The following is a 14,695-nucleotide window of genomic DNA, read 5'->3' on the forward strand; positions in this document are numbered from 1 at the left end:
ACAAACATGTGTCATGAGTGTTTTAATACAAAATTAGGGACAACAGCAATCTTTGAAAACTGTTACACAGAACAGTTTCCAAAATACCCACATGCAATCTTTTTGAATCTTCAATTCTGTTCCTCTATCCGTGCCTTCTATTGGTCACAATAAAAATCAAAATGTTCCCAGGCTGATTTGACCTTCAGCAACGAGAAGGAAACTTAGCTGAGTTAGCTTCACAAAGACTTCTGGGATCTGTACTGTGGGCACGTCGGTCAGCTATTGGCTCCAGTAACAGTCACAGAAGTCTTCGCCATTATTCCCATTTCACTCCACAACCATGGCAGGATGAATCGTCTCTAATAGGGCCTGTTTACAATTAGGTGGGGGACCCCAGGTAAGTGAGGTAACATGTGGCGGGTCACCCTACCTATCATGTAAACGTGATCAAATTAAAATGAGAGATTAAATGGACAGGCAGGTTACCCCACCTAAGAAGGTTACCTCACCTACCAGGGGTCCCCCACCTCCATGTAAACGAGCCCTTACGGTGAACAAAATCCTATAGTTTGCAAGTTGCTATAGCAATACTCACCCTGTGATCTCCTTTTGATATCAATGTATCAACCAGAAGTGCATCGGTTCTTGCAAAAAAAGTTTTTTTTTTCAGTCGTTCCAATTTTGATTAACAAAACATTGTTTGTAAACAGTGATGTCTCCTGTTTATCTGTAATTTTCTGTGAAATTTTTTACATTGACCACAATTTTAAGAGGGTTATTTTATATTCCACTGAGTAAATCATTAAATTTTGGGCTATAAAAGTAGTGGGAGCAGTGAATCGTCTTGGGGGAACAGGCAGGTTTTAAAGTACTAACACTAAAGGCAATTGGACTTAGGTGTTGGACTTTTTGTTGTTTTTTATCTTTGACCTTTTTTCAGGTTTGGGCGAATTTGCCTACAGGTTGCTACGCTCCTGAAACGACGTGGTTTAAAGGCCTGTCGACGTTTAAATATTTTATGGCGCACATGTTTGATAATGTAGAACAAGAAATTAGGTCAACTTTTTTTTTTTTTTTAAGGATAGCCACGCCAAGCTGCAACCAAAAATAACACGGACAAAGGAAAACACCGAGTCCCGGGTGAGCGGATGACTTCAAACTCATGACCTCTTCAGCGGCTACATGCTTAGCTCTCTCAGTCCTTTCCGTGAGCCTGCACGGGCGCGCCCGTCACTCCTCCTCAAGGAGAGACTGGAGTGGCGGGCTCTAAGTCCCCCCGCCATCCGACTAACTCCCTACATAGAATTTGCAAGCGTTAGGAGCAAGTTTCGTTGCCTGCAAGCCGGCGTCCACAGCTTGTCCGGGAAACAGATGGCATCAGCTGCATGCAGGCTGCAAATTTTACATGTAATAGGATTTTAAGGTCTGCGGCTGTTTCACAGAAAAGTTATCTGAAAAAAACTAAATTCATAGGCAATTAGACCGTTTTCAGTGATTTCTTATTTACCCTCTGTTCGATTCTGGCTTCATTTTTTTTCATCATTTTTGTTTTTATCGATCAATTTTTTTTCAGGTACGGACGTGCGTTGTACAGCTAGTTACGCCCAGTGCGAGCGCCAATCGACGCGCTCTTGAGTGTTGAAAGGTTCCACAATTCCGAACATCGACATCAATACAACCATACTGTAGGGACTTAGACAAGGATATGATTTCCCTGTCGTACGTAATATATATAGGTAGCATGTGAGTCTAGAGCAAGCAGTCTGTCTTTGTATAAACGACATTTACCTCAGTTGGCTTTGCAATTAAATCCATCTGGTAATTCACGCCCCACGCCGCTGAATTTAGATGAACTCTTAAGATTTTGATAGCGATCGCGATCTCTAAATGAAGCTAATAACGTCTACATTTCCTCAGGCACGCGCGAGTATCATGCTTTCGGAGCCCTATAAAAGGTCGTCACTCCTAAAAAGGCCAGAGCACTCGATCACCACCAACGAAATGAGATGATTGCCGCTCAGGGCCACCAACAAGACGCGGCAGGACAAGATCAGAAATGAGAACAGTGATGAGAAGATCAGAGAAGAGGTTGGCAAAAGGGTTTTCCGTGACGCGTGGTGGATTAGCCTGGTGAGCGATGGTTATTCTTTTTCTTGGCATGACGCGTGATGGCTTAAAAAAATTAGCTGTGATGCGTGATAGGTACCCGCCCCCCTTACCTTTGCCACCCTGAGAGAAATGGTAGGATTGGTGGCGCAACACCATATACCGGTAGACAAACAGAGAATGAAATGGTTCGGCATGTGACGAGAACGGAAAACAACCAGCTCGCACAGCAAGCATACAACACTAGAAGACACATTGATGTCAGGCTATGACAGGGAGTGGACTTCAACTCAAGACAACCGGGTGAGGGGGACTCAACGAAATTTCGTACAGGGAGGCTCCGCCAAGAGGTCCAACCCCTTACCCACATACCACCCACATATACATACCACTTTTGACGGAAAAGGTACCCCTTTTGAAATATCTTCTATTAAAAGATGGTACCTCTTTAACATACCTGGTTTAGATGACTGCAATTCTTCTAACTGCTGTAAATACACCGTCTATATAATATGAATGGATCACTAGAAATCAGTAAGTATTGTTGTCTCTTTTACATCCATGAAATGCGTCGATTAGCCCCTTTAGGTCCTTTTACAGACCAAAATGACAGATTTTCTTACCCCGTCATATACTTTAACTAATGAAATCCCTGCCCAACCTCGTCCCCAGGGCTTTTCCCTTAAAAAATGGGAAAAGCCCTGGGGACGAGGTTGATCCCTGCCCTTTCATATACTGACCTGAATTAAGGTTGTAAAAGGTGCCCCTTTCGGGCGGAGCCTCCCTGTATAAACCACTACAGAGGTTCCCCCTGGCCCAAGACTTGAATTAAGGGCGTCAAAGACAGCCTTTGGGCAAACAACACAGCCCCATCTTCACAGCCTTTAATTTAGACTGGCGGCTGATCAGAAGCTTCAGCTCTCCGCGACACCTAGCTCTGGTATAAGCGGGATTCCTACGGGTTGAGCAGGAAAGTTGATACAGTCAAACCTCTTTAATGCGGACACCAAAGGGACAGAACCAATTTTCCGCTTTACGGAGGAGTCCGTATTGTGGAAGTAGGGAATGTAGGATTTTTGGCATGATAGAGGTGTCGGTAAGGAGAGGTTAGATTGTAATAAAGTTGAAGAAATTTTTTTTTTATTGAATATTTGGTGACTTTTCCATATGATATAAATATTTTGAGCCTCGTGCGAACCCGATGCCTTTTGATTTTGCAAAAACTTTCTGGAATTTGACCTCCGTAAATAATCATACATTTTTGGCGACTCAGAATTAAAAACAGACTGAGAATATCAAATTCCCGCCCGATCTGTAACGTAACCACTTGATTTTAACATTTTTCATGTATCAGGTTCACATTTTTAATATCGACGAATTGCTAATCTGGATCAAGGTTTTAAAGTCTTCATTACCTCTCCGTGAATGGGGGGCGAGCCGGTAAATGTACATTTTCTTTCCCTCCTTTTCAAATCTTTGAAATTTATCAGTCAGAAAACAACCCACTGACTGTAGTTTCGGTCTCTGATTTCTCAGCTGTTGAGGTATTATCGCTTTCTCGAGTGGAAACAATATCACAGATGATTTATTTCGTTTTTCTAGTGAATTTGTACGCCAGGAAAGAGTTGTCGTGGATACAGACCTGTTCCAGAAGTGTAATAACAGCTGATTGCTACGTACTTCCGGTAGCGTGCTGAATGTCGATTGGTCAATTCCTTTTTCACATGTACGTCAATATTGTGCGCATGTTCGAAAGTTGGTATGAACTTTCCTCTCACAATTTTCCTCTTGTCTGGGAGGCCGGCGATTTTTGAGTGAGAAAAAGAACAACAACTGTGAGCCGACTGCGTTTTCCCCTCGCTGTAACGCTCTTTTGAGCTTCACGATGCAGCCTCTCGATCCAATAACCCTGGCAATAATTGCTGTGGTGGTAGCTGTTGTACTCTCTGCACTTCTGTTACTTCTCTTTACATCCCGTGAGGAGAAATTCGAAGATGTCCTTGCGGCCCAGCGTTCTGAACAAGAGGCTTATCTTGTACGTTCTGCTGCTGTAAAATCCGCCAAACCTCGCAAGAAGTTCAGCAAGGGTAAGAAGAAATACTCAGACGATGGGGAAGTCATGGAAGAAGTTTCAGAGCCTTTGGTCGAAGAAACGATCGAGACAAGCCATGTCGAGGAAGACGAGTCGGGTTTTTCTCCATCCGGAAAATATTTTATGGAAGCTGACCCACCGGATGAAGAGAGGGTACCCTTAGCGGAAGAAAAACCGAGCACTGGGATTATGAAAGAGCGTCCAGGGAAAAAGAAGTCGAAAAAAGCTGCCCTGAAAGAGGAGAAAAGTTCCGTGAGTGAACACCATGTAAGTTTCGACAAGCCACGTGAGGATGTGGAAGAGGTTGTAGCTCAACTCGATTCCGCTTCAACTTTAGAAAACGAGCCAGGCAAGTTCGAGGAACTCGAGATCGAAGAGCAGAAACTTCCTGACAGCAATGAAACAGCGGCTTCAGCTAAGAAGTCGAAGAGTAAACCCAAACCAGCCAAAGACAAGGGGTCTATTCAAGGTCAGTGTGGTGTCGATTGTAATAAGTAAGCGTAGTGTTATTTAGACTGTTCACAGTCCCCATCTTTCGTAGTCGTTCCAAGCGCTTATTTTGAGTTAAAATCTCTAAGAGCTGTCGAGCGAAGTTTCTTTTCCGGCCTTCAACACAGCAATGCTGGTCACACAACGGAGATATTGTTACGTAAATTTCAGCAATTTATTGAAGCAACAGTCAGCTGAATGGTATGAATTTAAATCAAAGTTGTGCACTTGAGAGATGAAAAAGTCAACGTGGCAATTTGGGAAAGCTGCAGCCAAGACGAACGCTTCTCTGCCCGCTGTTTTGCCTTTTTTTGGTGCAAAATAGGCGGAGTTTAGCCTGATCAAAACTGATATATATTCAATTGTACACGAGAGCTCGAGGGAAAGAAAAATAGCGTACTTCTAAGCCGTGGAAATAAATAGAATAAATTATTTAGTAAAATCGTGAGGCCTGTGTCGCGATGTTTTGTTAGTAGGCAATACCAAGTATCATTAACAAAAGTCTTACATTTCTTTGTTTTTTGAGAATTTGGCTTCTAGTACTTGGCAGAAGTATTAGTTTCGCAATCCATTGGCGATTTCTCGCCTTTCTTTTGATTTAGACGAGTTCACCAACGTTAAAGTTGCCATTATTAAAATCAGTTTTACGATTGATGGGTAACTGAACTCTAGACTTCCTTGATTCAATGGAAAATCATTATATGAATTTAAAAACTTTCGGTTTAAAATGACCCCGATTTACACTTTGCTTGGTTTTACTCATTGGTTGGAAATATTGTAAATATCATTCAAACATCTATCCATCAGGTAGAAAACCTTAACAGTATGTGTTTTAGTAGAATATGACAAATAACAAAAAATTTCAAACATAAAAAGACGGTAAAGTTCATAAATTATCACATTTCACTAAAAATGTAAAATTTGATGGTGAACATGATTTCCATATTTAACTCCAGACATTATTTTTTTTTAAGAGGATTAAAACCTCTTGTGAATTTTTGAAGTGGTCTTGTGGTTCCAAATGCATGTTTATGCATCTTTTTAAAAAGTGTGAAGCAAGGTGTACCTACATAGTCCTTACAAAAAGTCACAGTTTTCAACGCCATCTTATTAGGCAAATGTGTGAGAAATTATGTTTTTTGTACGAGAATCTAATGTCGAACAATTTCTGTAGAATGGCCATTCTGAAAAAAACATGACTTGTAAACTAAAGTGACAAATCAAAGGATTGTACTAAAAAAAAAATTGGGGGTGTACCTGTGCTTAAATTTCTCCAGAGGCTTGCTTTAGAGTTTCCATATATTTGTGTGTAGTTTTTCGTGGGACTTTCTTACAGACAAATGTATAGAAAATTAAGAAAAAGGAGTCCTAGGACTTTTAGCACATATGACGCCCTCAATTTTTTCAGTAGAATCCTTAGGAGTGAAGCTTTAGTTTACAAATCATAATTTTTTCAGAACATCCGTTCTATGGAAATTATTCAACATTAGATTCTCATACAAACACTGTAATTTCTCACGCGTTTGCCTACTTGTCAAGATGGGGTCGAAAACCATGACAGGGTCTATTGTATAAGTCGTCATATGTATAGATTTTTTAGTGATTAAGTTTTAGATTTTTTTGGAGAAGTTGGAAATATGTCATGTGACTATCAAGTGATCCCTTTGATATATTTGATGATTAATAATTTTAAACAGTTTCTTTTGCTTATTAATTGAAGGTCTTTTCTTTTCCGTTGGTTTATAAGAAAACAATCCAAACTGGGCTGATATCCTGAAGATATTGAGGAATGTTTTGTGTTAATGAGATTGTGTGTTGCCTGAAGAAAATCATATTATGTAATGTTTTGGGAAGCATTGTATAAGTATAGTTATAGAAGTATAGTTTTTTTAATGCGTATGTTACAAGTTCCAGCACAACTTGTTGTTAAAGCATACAGCTTAAACTTTCACAAGTAGTTAGATTTTTGCAAATTTTTTGCCGATTAAAGACAAATATTCTTATATTGCTCCCTTCCTGCCAAACGACGCACATGAAAAAGTTATTGAGAGGGACCTGCATGTATGCACTTTTGTTGAAAAGAAAGGTTATAGAGCATATACCACAATACTTGTTTAAATGCCAGTGCTTTCTTTATGAACTATTATAAACTGTACATCAGGCAGCTTCTTTTTTACTGTGCAATACATTGTAGGTTCTCCTTTTTTTCTGGCCATGAATGTCACTATTTTTCTCATGAGAATCAATAGAACCCTGAAATAAAATTAAGTAATGTTCCGGTAATGTGGATAGCAATTTCTTTTGTTATGTGGCAATGGTGCTTTCCCCACATAGGAATGTTCTCATTTTTACACAGAGAATGCGTAAACCTACATGAAGGCGGTTTACGCAATAAAATGCATTTACACTCCACTTTGAAAGGGTGTTTTTTGTGTTAAAAGATTTTGACCAATCACAAGAGTTGAAAACAACAGCCAAGAAAAGTTTACAATTTTACATGTTCCCCACATAGGATTTCTTTGTTATTCAAACTGAGACCAGATTTTGTTAAATGGAAGATGGTTTGTGTAGTTTTGTTAACTTTTGCTGTTTAAGCCAATCAGAAGTAAGTACAGACAATAGTAAAGTTAGCACCTTTTTTGCATTCCAACATGTTCGTTGCCATTGTTGCTATCGTTCTTATCTGGACCGTTTCTTAATCCCTAGTACAGCAAGCGACATCTTTGCCCCAGTTGATGTACATTAGCACTTTAGAAATGAGAAAGGGGCTGGAAAACTGCAGTTGATTTTGGGATTGTTACTGGGGATGTGGCAGTCAGCTATTGGTAATTTTTCCCCCTCTCCCTAGTGACAGATCTTGAAGTCTTTGCAAAAGTGAACTTGGTCAAGTTTCCTTCTTATTTCCAAAGTGGTGAATTGCATGGACAGGGTGCAAAGAAAGTTAGTTTTACAGCCTGCCATTCGGGCAAGCTGTAGCTAGCATGTACTAGCCCACAAGTTGTTTCAACTAGCTAGCCCCAATACCCTTTTTGTTTAGCAGGATTGATAACAGTCCTTCTGCAATTTGAATTTCCCCAAAAAACACCACTTGCCCGTCGGGCAAGTTAAAAACAGAATTCACTAGCCCAATAGCAAAATCTGCTAGCCCCGGGCTATCGGACACGACTTTCTTTGCATGCTCATGGAACATTTTATCAAACAAGTTCCCAGGCTTTTTGCAATATGTTAGATCAGAGGTTCCATTATATGTAAAACAGCTGAATTTTGAAGACCATTTTTTGTTTTGTCTGAGTAGGGGAGGTGAGCACAAAACGTCTCATGGAATTGGTGACCTCTTCCAACCTGAACTCATCAGAAATTCAAGCGATGATTGATGTGCTATTGAACAAACAGGGGGAGAATAGTCAGTGGAAGAAGGTATAAATGTTCAAATATTGATTTTAACAATAAATCTGTTTACTGTACTGTAGGTCAAGTCATTGTGCTTTTGAAAAGAATAGCAGAGAAATTCCCAAATTTGTTTGGAAATCTTAAATGAAAAAAAAAAGTACTGCAAACTAAATAAGTTCTGCTGAGGCATTTCTATATGACTACCATTCAAAACAAAAGTGCTGCCACAATTGGTTGGGGTGCATGGTATGATGTCAAGGAAGTAGTTTAATGGTTAAACTAAATCACTCCTATAACTCATTCCACATTCCCCAACCCATTATTTTTATGACACTCTTTGAACAGGGAAGCCAAATTACTGTCTTTTTAGAAAAAATTCTGGTGAAACAGAGAATCAACCATTGTAGAACTAGGTTAAGAAAAATTAACCTGAATTTAAGTTTAACCTGTAACACATTAGCCTGCGAAAACATCCGTTTCTCCTCGCTCTTTGCCACTGGGACGTTTCACGCGGAGGAACGTCTGCGACTCAGCAACAGAAATTCCATACTGATGATGCAAATCAATGTTTACATAATAAATCGGTAGTCATGGGGTTCCAAATATAAGTTTGTCCTATTTTACGAGTGTTATGGTCGATTTTGTTGAATTGTTGTGTTCATCTGCCAACGAGCTCCAGCAAAACTCAAATGCTTCTTCTAGAAAAGACTATATTCCACAAATATTGACTGTTTTGCCAGAGATTCCTCGCGTTTACATTTGACCTTTGTGGCCTTTTGTCTTTTGTCTGTCATTCATAAACAATAGCTAAAACAATGTAACTACTCCGTCAACCAATCAGCGATTCTGACCGGATTCCGAACAGATTTTACGTCATCAGTATGGAATTTCTGTAGCTGAGTCGCAGACGTTCCTCCGCACGAAACGTCCCCAGCTGCGAAGAGCGAGGAGAAACGGATGTTTTTGCAGGCTAGTAACACATATACTTTTACCAGCTACAGTCAAACTCCGTTAATACAAACACTGCATACATTTGACAATGAAGTGTAGCGAGGTTGACTTTCTATGAGAATCTGTTGATTGGGCAAGAAACAAGAAGTGTCTGTTGTCCACATTAAGGGGTGTCCGTATTAAGCAGGTTGAATTGAGGCAAAATGTAAAGGCTTTCCCCAGGGACAAAGCAAACTGTCTGTAATAATGAGGTGTCTGTATGTATGTGTATTAGGTGGGTGTCTGTAAAGTGCTGTTCGACTGTACTGGCATACTAGGAGTTAAAACCTAGGCTTGGTTAATTTCTGCTGGCAGAATTTTCAACAGAATAATTAATTTTTAAGCGGAGTATTCTGCAAGGCATTTTTGAGGAGAATTTGAGAAGGGTAATGTGAATATTAGTGACATTATCGCAAAATGCGGCATAACGTTTTCAAGAAAAATTGAAAACTAAATATAGTACAAGATGTAAGATCTTAAGAAAACTAATGTTTAATATGAGAGATACATGTATTGTACAAAGTAAGATGTAATAGTTATTTATCTCATTATTATTATGTTATGCATAGAGCTAGGCTCATGCAAGCTTCCTATTTTATTTTGTAAAAATATGTACATGTGGGCCCAAAGGGCTGAAATTCCTTTGGGTAGCCACAGTGTAGCAGAATTCACAGGGAATTAAGGTATGTCTGAACAGATAGAATTGCAAGCAGAATATTAAGTAATTTTTATTAACATTGCTAGCAGAAAGAAGTATTCCTTATTTCTCTGAGTAAAAATTATCCAAGCCTAAATTTGGAGATTGAACCTATGAAATTATTGTAGAGAGTGTAATTTGTTTTTTTCTTTTCTAGTCTACCTCCAAGGGAGACACTGTTGAGTTACTCAAAAAACAGCTCCAGGAGAAGGATAATCAGATATTAGAAGGTAAATTTAGTAATGATGATGCCCAAGATGACAACAGAACAACATAAACTCAAAAATCCAGCAGAAATTTCTGGAATTTGTTTTTCTCATATTCTGTAAGTAAGCTTGGCACAGTTCCATTTTCCATTATTCCCGTAATCTTAGCTACAGATGTTTTTTCTATAGTTCTGTAGTTATACGCACGGGATAGAGAAATAGATTTGAATGATATTTTGCAGAAGTTCTTTTGCTGGATGGACTTAGGCCACGGAGCATTCATACAATGATTTCTTCTTCTTCTTCATCTTCTTCTTCTTGTTGTTATTACTATATAAACAACTATTAAATACTAGGTGAGCTTTTGCACAAAAAAATGATATCTTCACATGTGTAAATAAGATGTCTTCACCCATTCAAAGATTACTGTTGCCATGGCTGCATAAGAAATCACCGTCTGTGCAGAAAAACAACATTTAAGTGAAATGGTTTGTCTTCATTGGTGTTTATTTATTAGAATTAATAAAACATTGCATGCCGTGTAGAGTTACAAAATTTCTCTTTCTGAAATATTTTTAAATACTGGAATTGAAATTTCATATCACTTTGTGGCCATGTAATATCCTCCAAATTTGCACATTTCTTGTTAACAATTTCCTTTTCCTTTAATAATTAAAATGCAAATGCTTCAATAAAAGGACCCATCAAACTAAATGTGGGTCTATATTTTCTCACAAGTCAGTTAAGACAAAATAAATGCTACAATAGGCTCTTTGCATGACTTGATCACATGATCAACTTTCGGTAAACACGAGAACAGTTCATTTTTGGAAAATTTTGTTAGTACACGTTGAAAGAGCATATTAAAAATAGGTAACCTGAGAATTTTCAGCTGTATATCTCAAAAGTAACGATTGCAAGGGCCAGCGAAAGTTAGATGCATTTGTATGAGGAAAACAACTTTTGACTTCCAGTCACGCTTGCATGATTTCCATACAAATCCTTGTAATTTCGAAATTTTCAAAACTGTCAGAAAATATTACAGGGCCCAAATCTCCTTTTAGTTCATAACAGACAACTTGAGCCCTTAAAAAATTATTGCGTAAAAAAAAGGTTACATGACAGTTAAAAAAAAATTTAGAATTTACAAGGATTTGTATGGAAAACCATGAAAGTGTGACTGGATGGCAAAAGTTTTCTTTCTCATACAAATCCTTGAATCTAACTTTCAGTGCCAGTCGTAATCGCTACTTTTGAGATATATGGCTGAAAATGCTCAGGTTACCTAATTTTAAACTCAAATACTTAGAAACAAATAATTCAAATACAACATAACAGGATTAAATAGCCCAACTGGCAAGAAGATTATTGTAAGACTATTGTGTTCCTTTTAGAACGACAGCAGTCACAGAATGCTGCCAACAAGCTAAGGGAATTGAGGTAATAAGAGTAGTAATAATATTTCAGTACATGTAACATGTTGCAGTCAAACATTCCCTAACATTCACCTCTCATACTGTCCATATTGGCAGACACCTCCTGACATGCATTGTAGGCAGGCACTACTTAGTCAATGCCCCTGCCACAAACAAATGTTGTTGGCCCACAAAGTTAGGAGTTGGTGGGTCTGTGTCGGCAGTGGTGTGCAAATGGATGCAACAACTTCCAACAATGTTGGGACCTCTAGTGCATAGTGGGAAGGATACAACCCATAAGTCTTTGTAGACCATTGTGAAATGCACGTTTGCAGCCCCAATGATATTGGAAGAGCCGTACAAATGGATCCAATGTTGTTGTTCTATGCTTCGGCGATCACGGAACAAAAGAAATGTTGGGAGTTGTTGGCTGAAAGGTTTGACTGGAACAACTCCCAACAACATGCAAGAGGATGTGCAAAAGGATGCAACTTGTAACATCCAACAATATTGGGAGCTATTGGCCAACAATGTTGCATCCATTTGCACTGGGTTTAATGCAGACACAGATCTCCTAAATGGATAATTTTTGTGGTCTCAAGGGTGTCCACGTAATATAATCAGGTAGATTAAACGGATGATAATGTGGTAAACTGTTTCGCGTTATTCATAGCAGCATTGTCATATGGGGACTGAAGAGGCATTGTTCCCCTTTTTTGCAAGCATCTTGAAGATCTTCTTTTAGATGCTTTTTGCTTCCAGATTACATCTTCAACCCAAAACCCCCTTTTTGTCAATTTTTTTTTTTGCATATGTCGTTGATCTGTTTCTTAGGTTGCATGTGAGTGGGTTCTTGTGTACCTTGAACATATATATGAACTGCATTCTGCTGCAACTCCTATTTAAATCCCGTTACATTTTTTTACAGGGATGAGCTTCAGCAGGAAAAACAGAAGCAAAAGCATCAACAAACCAATGCGTCTAACAAAATCACTGCCCAGGTAAGGCAGCCATCCATACCTCATGGTGTAACAAATCAACAAACCAAAGGGTGCAAAGAAAACCAGTTTTACAGCTTGCTGTTCATGAATTCCCCAAAAAACATCACTTGCCACATTTTGCCTGTCCCTTGGCCCTTCATGAAATGTAGGTTCCACTGTAAAAAAAAAATTAATTCCCTTTTCTGTAGGCAAAGGAAATCCAAGCTCTCCATGCACGTATTCAAGCTTCTCATGAAAATCATGCCATAGAGTTAAAGAACATGCAATCTCAGATGAGACAGGTGCAAGAAATGGTTACATCCAGTTCCATGAGTAATCTGCAACGCCTACAGGAGGTAAATTGGTACTGTAACTACTATCTATTATGAAATTTACATAAAATATACTGTATTTACGTGAATAAGCGCTTTTAAAATTTTCATGCCTCACGTGTGGCGCTTATTCGAGGGCGGTGTATATTTGAAAGTTGACGAGATAAAGAGTTGTATTAACTACAGTGTTGATATTTTCCCAATTAAACTAAAAGAATTAACATCTTTTCTTTTGATTTGGATTATATTGGGGCGGTGGTTCATATTCAGTGGCAGTACTTGTTAACTTCTTTCTCCCAAATGCAGCCTTTGTTCAAGGGCTGCACTTAATCGGGGGTGATGCTTATTTGAGTAAAATACAGTACCACTCATTAAACAAGTTCTATCTTCATATACATGTAGATGTGTTGTGGTTCAATTTTTCCTTGGTTTAAATTTTGTTCTCCTTTGTTTTGATTTCCTTTGATTTGTTATGGTATGCGATAGAAACTCATTATTGCTTTTTTGACCAAGTGTTAGGTCAAGATGGCCAAATATTAATTGTTGTAGTTGTTTTTTGTCAATATCTAACCATCTTGTCCAAACAAGCTTGGTCAATAAAGAATTTTTCATAGATTCTAAAGAAAATGTTACCTTGGGAGCAAGGTGGACAACCTCACTGCACTGTGGGTCCTCTGCAATCGAGGAGACGTAAACCATACAGTGGGATATAACACACTTTAAATCACAGCTTAAAGTGTGGCACTTATTTTATTTCTTTCTCAAATGAGTGGAGTGCTCATGAACTTTGTTTCTTTCATTTTGTTCAGGAGAATGCACAGTTAAAGAATGCATCTATGAGAGCAGCACAACTGTAAGTTTCTATTGTGATTTTTACATTTTTATGGACTTGATTATAGTAGGTTTGTTGGATCATTATACTTTTCTGGGAAACTGCCCACCTACCCCACCCCTAAACCAACATTAACACTTAGATCTCACTTGGGGCAAAAATTATGTTGGCTTAGGGGAGGGGTAGGTGGGTAGTTTCCCAGAAACGTGTAATGATCCGGTCTGTTTTAGGTAAAGTTGGTTGTCAGTTGTGCACATGTTCCGTAGCCATCATTTCACAGGAAAACCAGTGGTTGCGTGGCGAAATGTGGACATGTCTACTCAGGCTGGTATAGACAGTTGAAATGGTGACAAATGGCGCAAAGATGAGTTGAAACTGCAACACCAAAGTAGAAAAGTGCAATAGTAATAAAATAGTAAAATACCAACAGGGATATGGCTTTCCCCTCAAAACCCCAAAAGATGGGTTTTGAAATCCCGACAAGGGACATGTGCCCCCCTCTCCCCCTTAACAGGGCCTCTAGAATAGGTCCATCTCTCTAGTGCTTTGTGTGTGAAGTCAGTGTATTTGTTCTCTCAACAGCACTGCAGATAAAGAATCGCTCACGACAGAACTGACCAAGCTGCAACAGTCATATCGCCATGTCAAAGGAGATCTGGCAGGAAAACTGGAACAACTTGCACAGAGTGAAGCAAATCGTAAATCTGCTGAGGAGAAATACAGACAGCTGAGCGTTCATCAGAACAGTGCTGTAAGAAAATGCTTTAACCCTTTATGTCCCAAGAATGACAAACTTTAATTTTCTCCCAACAATGTCAGTTAATAATCAAGAAAAAAGTTTTAAGAATAGATGAAATGGTAGCCAAAAGGGAAATGCTTTGATCTTTTATCAAGTTCTCTTTACAAAATCTTAAAGGAAATGTATGGAGAAGGGTCTGGAGAATTTTTGTGTGGTATAGAATACTTGAGAGTTAAGTTACTCAGTTACTAATATGCTGAGGAGAAATACAGACAGCTGAGCGTTCATCAGAACAGTGCTGTAAGAAAATGCTTTAACCCTTTATGTCCCAAGAATGACAAACTTTAATTTTCTCCCAACAATGTCTGTTAATAATCTAGGAAAAAGTTTTAAGAATAGATGAAATGGTAGCCAAAAGGGAAATGCTTTGATCTTTTATCAAGTT

At 38.7% G+C, this 14,695-nt stretch overlaps 1 protein-coding gene across 4 annotated transcripts in view; it reads left to right on the top strand.

The window, feature by feature from the left end:
* The first annotated feature begins 3,697 nt into the window (after positions 1-3,697).
* The window catches only part of LOC140944966 (uncharacterized), a 36,775-nt gene continuing 25,777 nt past the window's right edge, over positions 3,698-14,695 (top strand). The window contains exons 1-8 of one of the 4 annotated variants that reach the window (XM_073394078.1): positions 3,698-4,649; positions 7,965-8,086; positions 9,904-9,976; positions 11,347-11,392; positions 12,296-12,368; positions 12,557-12,703; positions 13,489-13,532; positions 14,094-14,262. In XM_073394078.1, coding sequence (XP_073250179.1) covers positions 3,974-4,649; positions 7,965-8,086; positions 9,904-9,976; positions 11,347-11,392; positions 12,296-12,368; positions 12,557-12,703; positions 13,489-13,532; positions 14,094-14,262 — 1,350 coding nt within the window. In that variant the 5' untranslated portion in view covers positions 3,698-3,973. The remainder of the gene's footprint in view (positions 4,650-7,964; positions 8,087-9,903; positions 9,977-11,346; positions 11,393-12,295; positions 12,369-12,556; positions 12,704-13,488; positions 13,533-14,093; positions 14,263-14,695) is intronic. The other 3 variants (XM_073394075.1, XM_073394077.1, XM_073394076.1) reach the window with 3 other exon arrangements.

The sequence above is a fragment of the Porites lutea genome, chromosome 7, assembly GCF_958299795.1.
Source record: "Porites lutea chromosome 7, jaPorLute2.1, whole genome shotgun sequence".
In the NCBI taxonomy this organism is placed as follows: Eukaryota; Metazoa; Cnidaria; class Anthozoa; order Scleractinia; family Poritidae; genus Porites; species Porites lutea.